This window comes from Perca flavescens, chromosome 5 (genome assembly GCF_004354835.1).
Source record: "Perca flavescens isolate YP-PL-M2 chromosome 5, PFLA_1.0, whole genome shotgun sequence".
NCBI lineage: Eukaryota > Metazoa > Chordata > Actinopteri > Perciformes > Percidae > Perca > Perca flavescens.
This window is the reverse complement of record NC_041335.1, coordinates 16,247,183-16,266,369: the sequence shown is the minus strand read 5'-3', so window position 1 is coordinate 16,266,369 and position 19,187 is coordinate 16,247,183. Positions and strand designations below refer to the sequence as shown.

At 40.3% G+C, this 19,187-nt stretch overlaps 1 protein-coding gene across 3 annotated transcripts in view; it reads left to right on the top strand.

The window, feature by feature from the left end:
• The first annotated feature begins 876 nt into the window (after positions 1-876).
• Positions 877-19,187, top strand: part of pip5k1bb (phosphatidylinositol-4-phosphate 5-kinase, type I, beta b) — a 40,035-nt gene continuing 21,724 nt past the window's right edge. The window contains exons 1-5 of one of the 3 annotated variants that reach the window (XM_028578908.1): positions 877-1,212; positions 14,120-14,224; positions 14,353-14,421; positions 15,260-15,390; positions 18,201-18,318. In XM_028578908.1, coding sequence (XP_028434709.1) covers positions 14,353-14,421; positions 15,260-15,390; positions 18,201-18,318 — 318 coding nt within the window. In that variant the 5' untranslated portion in view covers positions 877-1,212; positions 14,120-14,224. Of the gene's footprint in view, positions 1,213-1,481; positions 1,523-14,119; positions 14,225-14,333; positions 14,422-15,259; positions 15,391-18,200; positions 18,319-19,187 lie in introns of those variants that run through there. The other 2 variants (XM_028578910.1, XM_028578909.1) reach the window with 2 other exon arrangements.

Below are 19,187 nucleotides of genomic sequence, written 5' to 3'. Positions count from 1 at the left end.
TGTTTCTCTTCTTATGTTTTTGTTCTAAAGTTTTATGTTTCTTATTTTGTTAAATAAACATGTTAAGTATGAAACGGTCTACTGTTTATTTTATTGTTGTGCAAACCTCCACCACAAGTCACTGAATGTGATGTGCCACTCAGTATCACAGGGATGCCAAAACTCTCATATCACGCAACTAGGAACTAAGATGTGAATTTAAAGATGTAAAGGATTTTTAACCTAGTAATGCAGTTGGGAGAGACAAAGGATATATTACTGTCATACTAGTTTTAGGTAATGAAATTCAGTGGTGGAAGAAGTATTAAGAAACTAAAAGTACTAATACCCCACTGTAAAAATACTCTTACACAAGTAAAAGTCCTGTGTTGACAATGTTACTTAAGTATAAGTATGGAAGTATTATCAGGAAAATGCACTTAAAGTTTTAAAAGTAAAAGTACCTAATGCAGAAAAATCCTTACATTTTAGAAACTGGAAACTAAACAGTTGTGTGTTTAATCGGCTAATCATTTCAGCTGGACTTGCAGGCATATATATTGTTGGGTAGTTTAATTTCAATAAGACATCGTATTTTATAAACTACATGTGTTTTGTGGGCAAAAAATCTTAATTTGTAAGGTAACTAAAGCTGTCAGATTAATGTAGTGGAGTAAAAAGTACAATATTTCTCTCTGAAATGTAGGAGTAGAAGTAGAAAGTGGCATGAAAAGACTTAAGTAAAGTGCAGGTACCTCGAATTTGTTATAAAGTACAGTAGCCTACTTGAGTAAATGTACTTGATTACATTCCACCACGGATGAAAATATGTGAATCTTTATTGTTGCTGAACAAACTGAAGACTTGGATGTAGATGTCCACTCCTGTCCAGGCCTGCAGAGGGCACACTCGGGTACCTTTTCATGTTTGTATCCAGTGGTGCACTGAATGGCAGGCTGTGTGTAGAGAGGCAGGGCACAGGACATATACTGTACACTAGAGAGACACGCAGGGATTCTTGCTGCTCTCAGTGGAGAAGTGACACCTCAGTTGTGCACAGTCAGCTTGTGGTGGAAACACACCCCATCCATTGCGTATATTTATTTCCTAACCGTTTTTACTCATCTGTTGGGGATCGACTGCTTGAGGAAAGGGCTTTCTGTGAGGACTGCAGCAGCCACTCCGAGGAACTGATTATTTCTACACGACTACGCAGAAGAAGACGATTGGCTGGTAAGGTTTCTATATGAGTTTGGCATATATAGTGCGAAACACAATCTGTCTTGTTAAGATTTAAGGTAAACTACACTGACACAGAACATTACCTTACGTACATTACGTTTCGTGTTTCAAAGTAGGCTACCAGTGTCCAGGTGTTGCGACAGGTGATAAAAACTGCAGGTGCGCTACAACAGTTTCTGGTCAAATGGAGCCTAAAGATGTTATTGTCTTAAAGCAACACCCCTGACTTTACCATAGGCTGGATTTCTCAACAATCCTCTTTTACCCCCTAACCAGAATGTGTTTGTATTATTGGCTACAGGTCAGGATATTATTGCTCTAAGGTTGTGTGTTTTCATATTTTACCATGGTTTAAACGACAACATTCAAGTGAAGGCGAGGGATTAAATGTGGCGGTGGCTTTCACCCTTTACATACTACATCAATTAAATTATTCTTGCTGTTATTGTTGTGCTAAAGGCTGTCGCACAACCAGTGTAACGTTAACTGCTCTACAGTCACTATAGTGCTATATCGACATTTACTTTTTGCTGCTGTTTCTTAAATGAATGAGGAATTCACTTTGTCTTGCACTTTTTGCGAGAAAGTGGAAGTCTGTCCAGTTTGATGGGAAATGAGGCAAGCATGTTAAAGGTTGTGTAACACATTAGGGGGCAGAGGAAGAAAGCCACTCCTGGTGTGTATGAGTGTAGAATAAAGCTAATGTGAAGATCCCTTCATGCTTAAGTTGAACCTTTTTGTAAATCAAGTTATTAAGAAACTAATGTGTGTAGACATACAGCTGCTAAATCCCTTTGGCACAATATATGTGCTGTATAGGCCAGGTGACAGATTTTCTGTATTCCAAATCTATTTTCTGTGTACCTTATTAGCTGTTACTGGCCTGAGCCTCTCTACTTATCACATTATCACTGCTCTTAACAGTGAAGTGCTACATTTCTTCCCCTGGTAGTTGACAGCCAGGCTGCAACTGTTTAAAAGCTTCGCCAGTGGAAAGGAAAAAAAGTGATAACTGGTTATCTTGTATGCTATGCTGGGAGATTGAGACCTGCCCAGTGAGCAGGGAAGCTGCTTTGGTCAGCTCAACAACTGCAGTGTCCAGTGAATGATCTGGACTTACTGGTTATCATTAAACTGTTGAGCTTGTGTTTTTATAGCATTATATCATTGACTGACTTTTAATATACAAAATTATGGATGTGTGTCTGAGGGAGGGTTTTGCTTTGTCATAATGACAAGTTTTGGCATGTTATGTGGCAGGTTTCTCCAAGTTGCGAGAGGCAGGCAGTTGCAGTATTATTTTTCTTCATTCTGACAACTTGATTGAGAAATGTTTACCTTTTAGAAATGACTCATTTTTTTTTTTTTTTTTCATTCATTAGAATAATTGTTTGATGGAGCTTTTTCTTGAGTTTAGCCTTATTCTAGACCATCTCAGCTTTTAACATCTGGTCATAGGGCATCCTGATGGTTCAGCTGGCTAAAGAGTGAAGCGTATCTGCTATGTCCTGGGTCTGTTTTTGGCAGTCCAGTGTTTCTGCATTGCAAAGTGGCTAATAAAGTAACCTATGTTAAAAGATAACTTGTGATTGTTTCCTAAAATATTACAGACATAGACACTAGTTACTAATTTGGATCAATGTGTGACGTTGTGATGATTAGAGAAAGTCAGTAAACATGCAAATCTGACTGGTGTCAAGCCATGGTCTAGGATAAGGTGTCACACAGGATTGTGAGTATGTCGCCTACCTGTTGGTTTATAAAGCTAAAAGCGATTACCAGCTTGCTGTTGTACTGTGAATCCAGGGAATTCTGCTGCTTTGCTGTTTATAGTTACATTTCCATTGTAATTGTTTTGGGGCTGTGGTGGCAGAGGATAATATCTGGTATTCTTTCCACTTACACCTCTGTTGATGTTAGTTTTGGTTGTACTGCCAGTGTTTCTTGAGGGCTGCTTCTAACCACTGGGCCTTATGCTTGTTTGTTTTGTTTGTAATGTTCAATTTCTCATTTTACCTATGTGGTGTGGTGGTAATTGTTGGCTGTGTGTGTGTGTGTGTGTGTGTGTGTGTGTGTGTGTGTGTGTGTGTGTGTGTGTGTGTGTGTGTGTGCGCACTAGACCTGGGCAATATATCGATATTATATTGATATCGTGATATGAGACTAGATATTGTCTTAGATTTTGGATATTGTAATATCGTTATATGACATAAGTGTTGTCTTTTCCTGGTTTTAAAGGCTGCATTAGAGTAAAGTTATGTCATTTTCTGAACTTACCAAACTGTTTTAATTGTCCTATTATTTGCCTTTACCCACTTAGTCATTATATCTCCATTACAGATGATTATTTATCAAAAATCTCATTGTGTAAATGTTTTGTGAAAGCACAAATAGTAGATTTTCTCCAAATCACCCAGCCCTAGTGTGCACAATACATTTTTCCAGTAAAGCACAATGATTAAGGGGGGGGCTCACACAAAGAGCAGCCTAGGGTCCCCTGACCACCTTAATCCGCCCCTGAGTATGTGGTTTCCTTTATGAACTTCCTGTTTCTTCCTCATTTGACTGGTAGGCAGTGGAATTGGTCAAGTTCGGGCCAGGTTGGTCAGCTTGCTGCAGAGGATGTTTGAAAGGGAAAACAGCTCATGCAAATCCTCTGCTCTCTCCTTGTGCCTAACACCTAAACTCCTGTCCTGCGCTGCCTGCTGTCCTGGCACTGATTTGTCGCTTGTCTGAGAGAGCAGCATCTGTGCATTATGTAATATTTTCCATCTGAGTAGCAGCAGAAGTGCCACATCACTGTAGAGCCAAAACCTTGTGAACACGAATCATATTTATTCTGTGACTCTCATGTCTTCTTTGGGCTTTCACTGTGATGGATCAGATTCTCTCTTAAATTATTGATTTCATTGTGATAGTGACTGTAATTGTAAGCTTTAATCAATAGCTCTAATTCAAAGAAGAGGGCCACCTTTTTAAGCAAAACTATATCTTGTTCCTACTGTATGAGCTTTATGTGAAGATGTAGCACAATAATTAAGAGCTGTAAAGTTTAGTCTTATGATTTTGGATCAAAGAGCACTCTGTGTAATGTGCTGGGATCCTAGTATAGGACCAAAATACCAGGCATATGAGTCTCATTAAGACAGTTACATAAGTAAGTGCCCTGAACAGTAGTTCTCAGCCCTCTCTTTTATTCCTGATAATGGTCCAACTGTCTGATGTGTAACAAGACCCAACACGGGTGTGGTCCCATGTTGGTCTTGTTACTACATTCAAGATGTTCTGATAAAAAAATGCCTCACTGTGTTGTGATAATGAAATATGGCACCTCATAATGCTTGTGTGTGTTCAGTGTGCCCTCTCTTCCTACTACACCCACTCTAATTCTTCTCTCAGGGGACCCTCTCTCACTCCTGTCTGCGGTGTTACAGGATATTCTTGGTTTAAGGGCTAATGTGCTACGTCCCAGTTGCAATGCGATGAAACCATGACAAGAGTATTTGTTTTCTTTCCAGAGCTCGTCATCTTAGGTTATTCAGCACCATAGAATTCTTTTTGTTGTTGTTTCTTTCAGCTCAGTTGTAGCAACCTTTAATCAGATCACTGTGGCGAGTGACAGTGCATTTCATTGTAGATTGAGGTTTGAGATTATTTGTACGTGGTTTCCCTACTAATCTCGCATTGCTAGACCTATCTCCACAGCAATGTGTCAGCGCTGAAGTATGGTCTAGCTACATCACTCTGGGATAGAGGAAAAACCTGCTGGCATGTTTGTATTCTTTAACCATACTGAGCGGCGCTAAGCCCTGGATGTAGCACAGTGCCCTTGCAAAATGGATAGCAGATGAGGAGGGACATCCGTGCAGGATGTCAGACTTTATCCCAGCACTGTACATCCGTTGAGGGAAACTATTTTTGGTACAGATTTAAGAAAATATATTCCATCTTTTGTGAGTCTAAGGACTTGGTATTAATTCCTATAGTGGACATTAATTATTGTATTTCAGTTTACTGTGATCTAACTTGTAGCAGTTGTGGGTTGTCCATCAATACAATTTTCTATTTCACCAGTAAGTCAGTGCCAGATGCCTTTAGGGGCTGCTAATGATTACTTTCTTATTGGATAATCTAGCACTGTTAGCCTATTTAGCCTGTAAAATGTCAGTATTCAATTTACACTGATGAAATTAAAAAGTAAGCAATTTTTTATTACAGTCCGTCTACACTGGATATGCGGGCAAGACATTTTATAAGTTGAAAAATCAACTTGTCTGCAGTGGAAAAACTAATTGGGACACTGTTTCTAAATTACAGCAATTCTATTTTTGATAATTCTGTAATGCAATGCATTACAAGCTAATATTGCCCGATATCTACACTTGTGAAGATAAACGTCATACTACATAAATTTAATGATTCCTTGCTCATCAAAATTGGAATTTGTTGTCAAGCAGTACTGAATAAGAAGGTGCTTTGTAGCATAAAACCTAGACAGGTCAGTCTGGCAGTTTGACCCAAATACTCATTGATCGGATGAGGTTTAGCCTCCACACCTCTGTTTAGTTGTGTTGCACCTCATCCAAAGCACAGTGCGGGCTGCTCTCTGTTTTATTGTCCTCTTTTATCGTCCATGTACTCATGTCAGCACATACCGCATACTACTGATAGCCATCAGGACTCAGTCAGGATTTCATAATCAACTGTCTTTTATTACAGTACTGTGATTTAATGTTTACCCCAGACAACATCAAATCTATTAGAAAATGAAAGCTCCTCCACATTATTTTTCCGCAGCAATGGAAAATGCATAAACTGTATGCCAGTTGTAACAAATAGAAAATCATCTCCTTAATGTAAAGTCAGCCCTTTTGTGTGCTATGTTTAAATGTTTCAAGTACAAGTATGTTAGTTCATGTAATAACTAATAACTATAAAATTGGTATTTTTTGTAAAAAGACAGCAATAAAAAACTGGGTGCACAGGTGATGTAGATAAAACAAAACATGAATGTTCTTTTAATGTTAAATCCTTGAAAAGGCCTTTATATAAACTCAGTTTTTCTTGAGTCAGTGGTCCTCCTGAAAAAAACTCAAATGAGTAATTGAAGGGGCACTTCACCGATTTTACACATGAAGATTCTTTCCTGGTCATGGAGAGTAACTGAACACATTTGTGCAATGTGTTCTATGGCTCTGGAGGAGCTTTCTTCAGTTTGGGAAAATATCTTGGCTTGGGCTTTGAGACTACAAATCTCTAACAAAAACTGCGTTACAAACTGGAGGTGGGGAGTTTAATTGACTTGGGTCAGTCACCAGGTAGGGATTATCTTATTAAAATACACTATTGAGTTGGGAATTTTAAGATTGGATGCTAAACCCATTCTGGGGACCAAAAGCCAGGATATCTCAGCCTCGGTTATGGATTTTGAATATTCTTCTTATTGGTCTCTCGAACGTCCCCTAGCTATACAAAATCACTGGAATGCCCCTTTTAAGAGTGAAGATGTCACAACAATCCTCATTCACAGCACCTTATAATTTTTGTAGATGTGACCTGACACATATTCATCATTCAAAGCCATGTTTCTGCCACACTGGCTTCCCTAAATCTATCTTGTATGGAGATATGTTAATCTTGGGAATAGTCTGTCAGGGTCTGTTTAAAATCCCCTTCATTTACTTTGCAGCAGGTGAATCTGGATGCAGTATTATCGCTTTGATCTAAATGACCTCTAAAAGGGAATTTCCCCCTCCTTGGCCCCCTCAGCATATCGGCACAAGCCTTTGAAAGGATAAAAAAAGGAGGACTGCAGCGTTAATTGGCTGATAATTGTGCTCCTCTTAATAAGGATTGGTTGGTTGGAGGGTTGCAGGCAGAGCGATAGGTTGGCAGCCCCGTAGGAATTCAGATTCTTGGGAGGTTGTGGTGTTTGTTGTTACTTGTTGTTGTTGTTTTGGCCCTGCTGAGCACTCCATGCTACCCCTCCTACTTCCCTGCCATGGTAATGACAAGGCTTGCAGAGGCCCACTCAGGGGACCATAGGGTGCTGGAGTGAAAGAGTGGGAAAAGAGAGTTGATAAATGAAAGGGTTGGACAGCAAGACATAGAGGACTGGTTGATGACAAACACGTGGGATAAAAGACTTAAAGAATGCATAACATGAAATTCCAAGTAATTTTCTTCAGCAGCCTGTGACCTGCGATCAATGAAGGCAGGGCAACCTTATCCCCTCTTACCCCCACAGTTGATCACTTCTGAGAATAATAAACACAGTTCTTTGTTCCCACAGTGATATGTAAATAATAAACCTGCCTGTCACCTTTGTGACTTAAAGAAGAGTACGAGGACTTTGGACTCCAGGGCAGGGCTGAGTACAACTAAGCTGGGCTTGGCTATTGGGCAAGCCTCTCTTCTTCTCTTCGTGTTTTCCATGGGCTGTGATGTCAGGAGCGGAGGCTAGCTTGCGTAGATATCACTGGTGGTTGAATAGTAAGCGTGCCCTGCTGTAATAAGTCCTTGTCTGAAAGAGTGTAGAGCTGTAGTGTATCGCTCCATTAGCGCTGCCTCTCCCTGCCTCTGTGTCTTTAGAGAACATGGTCTCTGTTTTCCCTCCATATACTCATCTCTATGTTCCACCCCCACCATTCCCTCAGTTGAATCATGTGATTCTCTGGACACAGTGGGTGACCGCCTCCTAACTGCTTTTCATGCAGAGTGGAACTATAGTGTGACACTCTGAATTACAAATACAGGCCGAGTCCTCTCCCTAAGTTTCTTGTAGTCATGTTGTCTTAGAAAACAAAATATATTCATTCACTTGCTCTATATCGTGCGATTATGTACTTGTGTTTGCATTGATTGTGCTTTTTCTTTTCTTCCTCCTGCTGGGAAAATGTATTTGCTTAGAATACAACTTGACGTGGTCTTGTTTGCATGATGCTGTTAAATCACAAGAGAAGCACTCATCCACACCTTTTGTACCCTCTCGCGGTTATTCTCTCCCATTGGCTTCCTTCTGTCATTTTCATTCCCTTTCTAGCTCATTTTTTCTTTTTTTTTATGTCACATCTGAAAGGTCATAGCGCCCCCCCCTATTGTAAAATGTGCATTTAGTTGGTGATAGTGGCATTTACTATTTGGTGATAGTGGCCATTGGTATATCTCACACTGTTGAGCCAACTAAAACAAGTATTCAAATTTATGTCTCCACTGTTCGATGATGCATCAGGGACAGTAGCTTTTCTCATTGTAAAGAGCTCCCATTGCACTTATGCAATGCTTTTCCTTGCAGCACCATGCTGTTAAGACAGATCACTGTATTTTTAGCCACGCTAGCTCTGTTAACAGTTTGTCTGTTTGTACAACATTGTCCAGTTACACTTTCATGACAAGATGCAGCTGAAACGAATGACCAAAGTGCCAAAATACGGTAGCAGGCTAATGGGATGACAACACACTGAATGTTACATGCTAAACATTAGGACAGAGACAGCTTATAACCGAGACGCCCCAACTTAGAGCAATTTCCTGTATCTGTGTCACGTGGGTTTCACCACTGCCACGCCTCATCATTATGAACGATTATTTCACCCCATAGTCACCAAAGTAAATATTGCACCCACTTTTCACAAGCCACATCTCCCGAACATTAAACACTAGACAGTAAAATGGCAAATTTTCCGACGGATGAATCAGGAGAAAGTTAACTTTGTTCCAGACCTTTCTGTCTCAGCAGCAAACTCTCGCGAGATCTGGCGACAGATAAGCTAAGGTCAACTAGCTTAGTGACCTTAGCTTATCTGTCGCCAGATCTCGCGAGAGTTTGCAATAAGTAACTAATGTTCACGATTGCCCTAACAAAGCTAATTTTCGTAATGCTAAATATGGCTTTTAGCTGTGTAAATATCTAACGTTAGCAAAAGAAAACACTGAGAAATTATGCAAATATAACTTTTCATCCATTTTACTACACTTTAAGTTGGTTGTGCCCACTTGGGAGACAGGAAGTTTGTACCGTTTCATGCAATTGGGGCAGCATGTAATTTGCTATCTTTAGTTATATAGAACCTTGATTAGGATAAACCGTTTTGATTTGGCAATAGTCTTTTTTAATTTGGCACTGCCCTTTGGCCAAACTTACATTTTTGGCCCACTAGTAATAATAGCAATATAAATTGTCTCCATGTTGTTAATCCAACTAATCCACATGGGCTGCCAGTGTGATTGTTTCTTGTTTATATACAGATAGTCTACACACACACACACACACACACACACACACACACACACAGCACAGCTTGTCCCTCAGAGGGATGATGAAAAGAAACACACCCCTAGAGGTTACAGTGAAATATGGAACAGAACGCACCAAAAACACTCCAAAATAATACCTGCCTGCTGTTTTACTGCTCCACTTGGTGGGGGGACTAGCCAGAGAGAGGAAACAGAGAAGGCGTGTGTACAGTATAACATGTGTGGCTACGTATACAGGGCCACTAAACCTGTATGTTTGCACATGTACAGGTTGAAACTGTGTGCATTTTGTGTTCTTTGTATTTGTGTTTGGGCGGTCTGTTTGAAGTGGGTGGAACAAGAGCATTGGGTGTGTGTTTTTATCTCTTTGACATTGATTAGCAGATATTTCTGTCTAACTGAACATTTCACAATAACAATGTTATTCTCTTTTCCATCTCCCTCACTCTGTCTGTCCCCCACCAAGCATTTTCTACTCCTCCGCCCGTCTCACTATTTGTCTGTGAGCGAAACACAGTCATTGTTGAAATATCTACAACAGCCAGAGGATACATCTGCATGTTTTTGAGGTGGTGGAGGACTACATGTCATTTGTTTGTCATTTATACGACTGACAACTTCTGCTTGGCTAGTGGTGGGGAGCCCACGCATTAGATGTTTGTTTCCCAGCCGCGTGATTTCTTTTTCTTTTATACACGGTTGGGGTAACTAAGCCAATCTTTTTTACACGGTTGGGGTAACTAAGCCAATTATGTTATCACACTGACACACCAAACAGTGAACAAGTGCTTACACACAGCGTCGCTAAGATAATGACTACTGCTCCACACCGTTCAGCCTTGTGACATACGGTACTTTTGAGAAATTTGGTATTTCCTTTAATCTGTTAGTTAACACTTTATTTCAATGTATTTTTTATCATGTTGCCCATGATCCTAAAATATTGAGTACTTTGGGTTACTGAAAAGAGATTTGATTAAAAAATGCAAACAACAATGCACAATTGAACAAGTTTTCTGAGTTAAATATTGCTTTGGTGGAGTTTCTGTGAGCTGTAGTCAAGGATCAGAGCAGTTAAGTTGATGAAGCTGATCCCCCACAGGCCGAGCTGAGCTGACTCCCCGTGCATCTTCTTGATTGTATCCATCCAAATCCAGATATATGTGCTTATCTAACGTCTCACAGTCAGGGATTGTGAAGGTCATGAAAGCCCAGCAGTACAGTCCTAAGCGCTATGCATTGCTGGTCTGCTATTGATTCTCCATTATGTCTCCAATCTGATGCAGTAATCCAATAGTATCTGGGAGAGGGGACTGAAGCAAAGCAGAGCAAAAATAAACCTATATGTAGTATATGTGTCCTGGTGATAGAAACTGTAGAAGCCATCTTGACTGAATACCTCTTAGCCATTATGTCATGATCAGATAGTCGGTTGAATGGTTGTGCTCTACTGTGGAAATTACTGTTACATTTTTGTCACTTATTGCAAAGAACCAGGTCTCCCTATAGGAAGAGATACATTATACTTTTTAAAACAAGTGTCTAGCATGGCTGGTGACTGGTTGATTGAGCTTTCTGATTCCTGCCTTCATTACCATTATCATTAGCTTGCTTACTGAGACTAGGGAGGCAATATTACCACAGCTACTTGAGACATTTTGTCAGTTCAGATGCATTGGATCTACATTCTCATCATACCAGACGGCCCATGTCTGCTCTCAGCAGCGTATTTTCCTTGCCAGGACTGCTTGGCTACAGACTGACTATTGGACTTCCACTGGGGCTGACTGGCAACCTTGGCAATGTCCCTGAAACCATGGAGGAGATATTGCCTGCAAGCCAGTGTTTGATCTGCACTCAAGTGTGTTTGTTTGAAGGGTGGTAGAGTTTCTGACAAGGGCGTGTGAACGAGCGGGAAGAGAATTGTTTAGGAACAGAGACTGACGGAGAGAAGAGCTAAGTAAGTAAAGTTTATTTATATGGCACATTTTAAGAGCTGAAGTCATAAAGTGCTTCATAAGTAGGAAAGATAAAGTTGACCAAGTCTGTGTTTTGACAAAGACAGTCACAGGAAGAGCTGTGGTGAGTTTGTCAACAGCTTCATCTTTTACATTTTTACTGGACAGTTGCTTTGTCTGTGTACAGTTTATGTGTTTTTAAGTGAATTCCAAGCTTGACAATTGTGTGAAATGGCAGTTGACACAAAGTGTATTTCTCCTTATTTCATCGAAATTTGTCTCTGGTCACAATTGTGCAGACATAGTGTTGCACAGTTTTACCGTGACGTATGAAGTCTTTCATGATCTTGCGTGACTTTCACAAAGGCACACAAACAACCCACAACAACAACCACCCCCTCTACACAGGCCAGTTCTAAGTGGTTTTCATCCAAACTTTCAAGTATGGAGTCTCCTTTTTATTGATCAGTTGTCTAATTTTACCCAGTTGGTCCTCATCCAGACCACAAAACATTCACAATCTGCCAGAGGCATTGATTTGACAGTGATGTACTTTTGTATTTGTAGCTCGCAGTAATGTATTTGATACTTACAACAAGGTATAATTTTACATACGTGTAACAGTATACATGTGCTCACTTTTTTTCCTTGTTATACTTCTGTATGCCCGTGGTATTTGCAGTGGGAAAAGATACGACTGATTTATACGGCATTCATTTTCATGTCCAACCAACTGTCTGCCTCTCTTTTGTTGAGAGTTAAACAACGGACCTGCTGTTGTTCTCTGCAGCTGCAGGCCTCTCATGGATTGTTCTGGAAACAGTCTGTTGGAGTACCGGCTGGCTTGTGGGGTCAGGTGAGAGAGAGGTCCAAAAAATCCCTTTTAACACTCACTGACACTCAGGCCAGGACTGAGCGGAGAGCCAGACAGGCTCATTAACATTCCTCGGGTTCAGCGCATGCAGCCAATCATCCAGTATGATGGCTCAGGTGGATCAGCATCTCATTGCAAAGTGTTGAAGAGAAGTATTCTGATTCATTTCTGATGACACAGCTAATGATTGATAACGGTACTTTGTTTTGTAAAGAACACGCTTTTGCCTCAGTTCCAGTCACACAAAGTCATGCAACAAACATGATCTTTTCACTCAGGATGAGCTAACAAGTTTCGTGTGACCATGTGTGTTTGTGTTCCTTTCGAAGAGGGGAACACAAAAGACTGAATATTATTTTTAAGGCGGTAGAGAAGGTATAAATAAACAAAAACAAATATATGTAGTTGAGAGGGGTGCTTACAGCTAGAATGCATCACCATTGGTGTTGTCTCTTTGTTTTTAGCAACACAAGAACCCGTGCACGGATAAGGACTCAGTCTGGAGATAAGAGATAACTTTTTTTAAAGTGTGTGTGTGTGTGTGTGTGTGTGTGTGTGTGTGTGTGTGTGTGTGTGTTTATCTGAAGACACAATTATCCTTTTGAAGACTATTTTTAAACATATTTGGTGCTTTTTGAGTAGTATTGCACCCTGCAGCATAGTTATAGTAGTAGTGTAGCTGGTAGTAAAACTTTCAAAATATTGTTTCATAGAGTGTGTATATTCTGCGATAGATTCTGATTTGATGTGTTGCTGCTCACTGAGCAGGTATCTGGAGGACATGGTGGCGCTGATGAAGCAGAAAGACATTGTACTTATGGCTCTGACAACTGCAGGTGCATTATATATGCAGGTGGGGCGTAGACTGCAGGCTCGCCAGAGCTTATCAGACAAAGTCCAAATTCTCCCGGTGTTTCTATTAAACCACTACTCCTTGTCCCGTGTCCATGTTTTTCCCACTCACTCAGAGGACACCCACTTATGACACAGTGTCATTGACTTGTGTCACATGTGCCTTTTTCTCTGGAGAGTGAAGGAGTGAAACAGGAGGAAAGCACACACAAAAATAGTGAGGAGGGAAGGAAAGAGAGTGACAGGGAGTGGTGCAGTCAAATTCATGCAGAACATATGAGGAAATGTTTTTGTGGCTCAGTAAGGAATTGGTTGTGCTGTGTGCTGGCCAGCGCCACCAGATCGCTTTCAGCCCCAGGGCTACACCTCATACATACACACTCTACAGCTCTGCTTCTTTATGAGGTGTTATTTATCCAGTGCATACACATGGCCTGGAATATGGAAGAAATTACCAAAAAAAGAAGTTAGAGATGAGGAGGAGGAGGAGGAGGAGGAGGAGGAAGAGGGAGGTGCCAGTACATGTTTTAGTACTGTATAGTGTGTTTCATACATGATACGTGATTTTTGAAGCGACAGCTAAACTGACAATCAGGATTGTGTTGTTCTCCAAAACAAGACTCTAATAAAAAAAGAGTTGGGATGGTTGCTGCACACACCCATGGATAAACATTTCATGAGTTGCATGTCAAAGCAGAGATCTCTTGCTGGAGGCCAGTTCAACAAAGAGTTTAGAAATAGACTAAATTGCCTCTCCTATCAGGCAGAGATTAACAGGAGAGTGATGGCATTAAAGTGGCCTCAAACTTATCGCAGCTAATCAAGGAGTGTTTGCTGGTCAACACGTTCCATCCCATCTTCAGTCACATCTTAACTTGGAGCACACTGGAGGCTGTGAGCATTTTTCCCCCCCTGGTTTTTATTGCGTTAACTCTTTTGTGCCTCTGTTCTCTTGCAGAGGGTCCGCTGACGGATCCAAACCTTCTCATGTTTGCTCAAGCCGACAATCAAGAGATATCGCCCTGATTGCTGTTTTTTCGGGCACAGCTTTTCATTAGGCAAGGTATGTTTGTGCTATTGACTTTTTTTTTTATAGATACCACATTTATAATGGAAATGCCAATTTTATGTTGTGGTATTGGTAACAATATATACAATATATTTTATTTCAGTTCTTTGCGTCTCTTTCAGATGTCAACCACAACAGAAAATGGGATGGGAGGGCCTTGGAGCACAAGCAGAGAGAAAACATACAAAAAGGTAAAAGTATGACTATTCATACAAGAGCTTCACTGCATTTGGTTTTATTTGCCTCTTAAGACGAATGTTAACCTGTTTGCACAGCATTTATTTTGGAATGCCGCTGTTTAGAGCCAACAAGTCTAAAAGGTCTTTACTTCTGAGCCTGTGAGTCACATGATTCCTTATAAATGTCCTTCTACAGCACAAAATGTCCTGAACCCTGCCAGGGCCGGCTGCCAGAGATCAGTCAAGTGCTGGTCACACTTGTTTTTTTTTCCTCTTTTCTTTTTAAAACTTTAAACGTCACTGCTTATGGCAGCATTTCTTAAGATGTCACATTACAAGGCTCTCCACAGTGGCTACCACTGTTCAGGTCGGGACTAAAAAGGTCTTTTTGTGGTGGCTACCCACGCAACAGAAGTACTAGTGTGTTTATTTCCTGGCTTTTTTGGGGTTTTAATGTGTTTAGTGTGTAGAAGTTATACTACAGAATTGTACTATACAGTACAAAAGTCATGTACTTTAATGTCTCAATGTATGGCCTGATTTCGTTGTTTGAATTGTGAAAATAATTTGTTATATTAAACTAAAGTCTATAAATGAAATATGGAAATGGCTCCAACTGAAGGGTTATTGCTTTCGGGCTTGCCTATTTTTATTTTTATTTTTTCAATCTTTTTAATTTTATTATATTTCACCTTTATTTTTTCAGTCATTAAGAACAGGTTCTTATTTGCAATTCACGGCCTGAATCGTTCACATGTATATCTAATCGTGTATGTAATGGGGATAGCAGTGAGAGTATGATATAATAGCCTGACTAATGGAATATTTTTTCTTCTATGTTCCTATCTAGACAACGTCCTCGGCCTTGAAGGGGGCCATTCAGCTCGGTATTGGCTATACAGTGGGCAACCTCACCTCCAAGCCTGACAGAGATGTGCTTATGCAAGACTTCTATGTGGTGGAGAGTGTCTTTCTTCCCAGGTCAGTGTTATGTAGCGTCAAACCACACAGACATTTACTGTATACATACCTTCATACTTGCGCACACAGCTTCTATACACAGGAATACATCTTCTAAAATGTATACATCTTCTGAAGCAATCGTTCAACGTGTGAGAATTGTGTAGCAATGGTTTGCTTATTGCCTTCAAAATATCAGTCTTTTGCATAAGCTCAAGGTTATTGGTCTACAAGAGCCAGTGAAATGAGGACTGTTTCATTAAAAAAACTTTGTATATATATGATTATTTGTAGGTGGTAACAGGCTGCTCTTTGGCTGCGACAGTTTTCTGACTCTGCAAAGTTAATGAATGGAAAGCGATTGAAGTGTGTCTGCCTGCTCAAATATTATATGTCTGGGTTTTGTATTAAAGACATTTAAAAAACTATTATTAATCATGCTCAGTAGATACTGCCAGCGCTGGACATCCTGTCCAAAAAAATTATGCTGCTTCCACAAACTGCCACCGTTATCATTTATCAACAAAGTGAATTTTGCTAGTCTAAGTCATGATGCAGGGATAAAACTATTCTAGTGGATTATTCTGCCAAGAACTGTGAAATCAGCTTACTGTGTGCCTCTTACTGCCACAGTGCAAAACATATGTCAGTGTGGCCGCTCGGTCATCTCAGGCCGTCTTCACAATCACATCATCAGCTTAAAGACACTTTTGACATAATCCAAAACAGACCCAGGACTTCTTTAAAAGTGGGATTTAGTGACTTAGGTATTCACACATGCATTAATGCATTTGTGAATGCAGTTGATGCTGAGACATACTCTATCTATTTATTTTTTGTTAAATTACAATTAATCGCAATGCCACCTAATAGCACTTATAGTCTCACAGTAGAAAATACAGTCCGTTTAGAGGATCTTATCATTTGGTATTAGCTATATGGGTTGTTTTTTATTTAAAAAATAGGATTTGAATAAAAAAAAAAAAAAAACGTTGCTGAAAAACGTGAGGTGAGTATCAAACAAAATGTTTTCACTAGCATTCATGCTGCACCAGGATATGCAAACTCATTATCTTTCATGCTAAACCTGGTCTTGGCACGCACATAGACATTTTACTGCTGGGCAACCAAATCCAAACATTACTCTTTGTTTCCGTGCCTACAGTGATGAGTGTTTAAAAAAACCTGCTGTTGCTTTTCTGAGATAGTGAAGTACAAAGCATCAATAGTTTCAAGCGAGTCTGTTACATCCGCCTCAATCTGCACTCCGCAATGTCTAGTCTTTCCACATACGGGTGAAATAAAGCAAAAGGCGGAGTAATCTTCAGGGTCAGTTTTTCACTGAAAAAGCCACCTGAAATAAAAAAAAGATCAAGACTACATGATTAGGAAAATATAAATTACAGATGCCACAACAAGCAAAACATAATCAGCAGGAAGAGATGTCTTACATCTGGTATGTGACATAACCGTTTCCCTCTTTATTCTCTTTGCTGTCTCCAAGTGTTTCTGTTCTGTTCTGTAATTGCACACAAACACAAACCCCTCTCTTTCTTTTCACTGACAGTATCCTGAGAGAGCGGCCGAGTACAGAGACGGCTCTCAGATGCTTTTATTGCTTCGCTTCCACTCACCGCTCTTCTTCCTCTTGTTGTTGCTCCTCTCTGGAGGGTTTTCCACTGTTGTTTGTCCTGTCAGTCTAGTTTCGGATGATTGGAGATGTTGTAGACTGCATTGACTCCCACACAAGCACACACACATGCACACACGCACACGCACACACACACACACACACACACACACACACACACACACACACACACACACACACACACACACACACACACACACACACACACACACACACAGATGGCTCTCTGATTAGATTGAATGAAACATTTCCAGGTGCTGTGTGTTGTTTCCATGCGAGGCGTATGTTACAGTCATAGACTGTCAGCCATTGATGATAGATAATTGTTGTTGTCCTCACACACTAAACAGAGCAGTCCGATTTCATTGAAGTGTAATCACAGGTATCGTTTAACACAGCAGGGCCTTGCTGTTGCCTGTATCCCATTACCGATATAGCACCAGCACAAAACAACAACACAGTATCCTCTTCACCCAGAAAACCATCCAAGTACTCAGAATATTAACCAGATTTAGAGGTGCCCTGGAAAGCAAAACCCTTTATTAACCTACGTCTGGTAGATTTACGGTCAGTGTGATTGATTTCAATGAGTTTATGTGATGAAAGACTCAACGTATGACTCATGCTAACCTTATCAGATGTACTTACTCCTGTGTAGTGGTGTCAGCGCTGGGACACAGGTTACAAAACAGGCTTGTTTTGGTCAAAGCCCATTTGAGAATGTCAGGTTTCACAGCCCAGTAAAATCAGCAACAAAAATGTAGGTTATTTGTGTGTTGTTTTTTATTTTGACCTTTTCCCTTTCTCCCCTTGAGCCAAAGCTTATGTGTTCTGTGGTATTGTTTAGATCCAGTAATCAGAGCCACCTTCAGTATTCCGGCGAATAATTCTATACAGGCCAGCTTTTCAACACAATGCTGGTGAATTTGGGTTCCCAAGGATAACTTAACTGAAGCCTGTTCATGCATGGGTGGAGCACATTACAAGAAAGTCAATAGCCCAAGAACAAAGATTAGGTGTTCACTTTCTCCCTGGTGCTGCCTGTGTGTGACCTTGGTTTGAGAATGATGAATGTGAATGTTTCACTTATATAATGTTACAGGTTTTCTTTATCCCCCCTAATGCACCATTATATGGTTTTTGTTTCCTGGCATGCTTGGTTATTCATCTCACATCCCAGTGAGGGAAGCAACTTGACCCCAGCCCATCACTATCCTGACTTTCGCTTCAAGACTTACGCCCCGCTGGCCTTTCGCTACTTCAGGGATCTGTTCGGCATCAAACCAGACGATTACCTGGTAAGACTAAAACCTGGCTGAGACGTAACTGGTTATTATTTGTTCCACCTTCGCATGATAATCCAATCATAAACTCATAATCCAGTTCTTAAATGCAGTTATTGTGCTTCGTACCAACTCATTTGCAAAATGTCATGCATGTGTGGGGAGGAGGGGTCAAATCAAGCATACAAATCGTATACCTAAAATAAGTCACTATGAAACATCAGATCAAATTTACCCACTATATGTTAAGAGGTTTACCCCGAAAAAAACGATTTAAAGGAATTATAAAGAAATTAAAGTTTGACATTTTGGGGAAACACGCTTATTCACAGTGACTTCTCCGCTTGTTGCCTGGCCCAGAAGTCACTGCCAAGAAATAGCCCTGCACGTAAAAAAACTACTGTTTTTTACACTTCCATTTTTGTATGAATTACACAAACAAAAACGTGTTAGTCAGTAAGCTTTAGATGAGCTAATATCCGGATTTTGTCGTCTTCAGACAAAGCCAGGCTAACTGTCATACCCTGTATCCAGTCTTTATGCTAAGCTAAGCTATCTGCCAGCTGACTGTAGCTTTACATCTAGTGGACAGATAAGAGAGTGGTATCAATCATCTTATCTAGCTCTTGACAAGAACGTGAATAAGCGTATTTCCCTATTGCGCTAGTAGTTCTATCTATCAGTGTGTCTCAAACAACATTGTTGAAAACCTCTGGTGCAAGCAAATACTCTATGCTCAACCACACATTTATTTCTGATAGTAGTTTTGTTTTCTAATTTTTTAATTTTTTAAATTTAGTGAAGCAAGACATGACCGGTGAGACTAAAGCAAACTGGACATAATACCTGGGGTGATATGATATTGTTAACACGACGGGGCAACA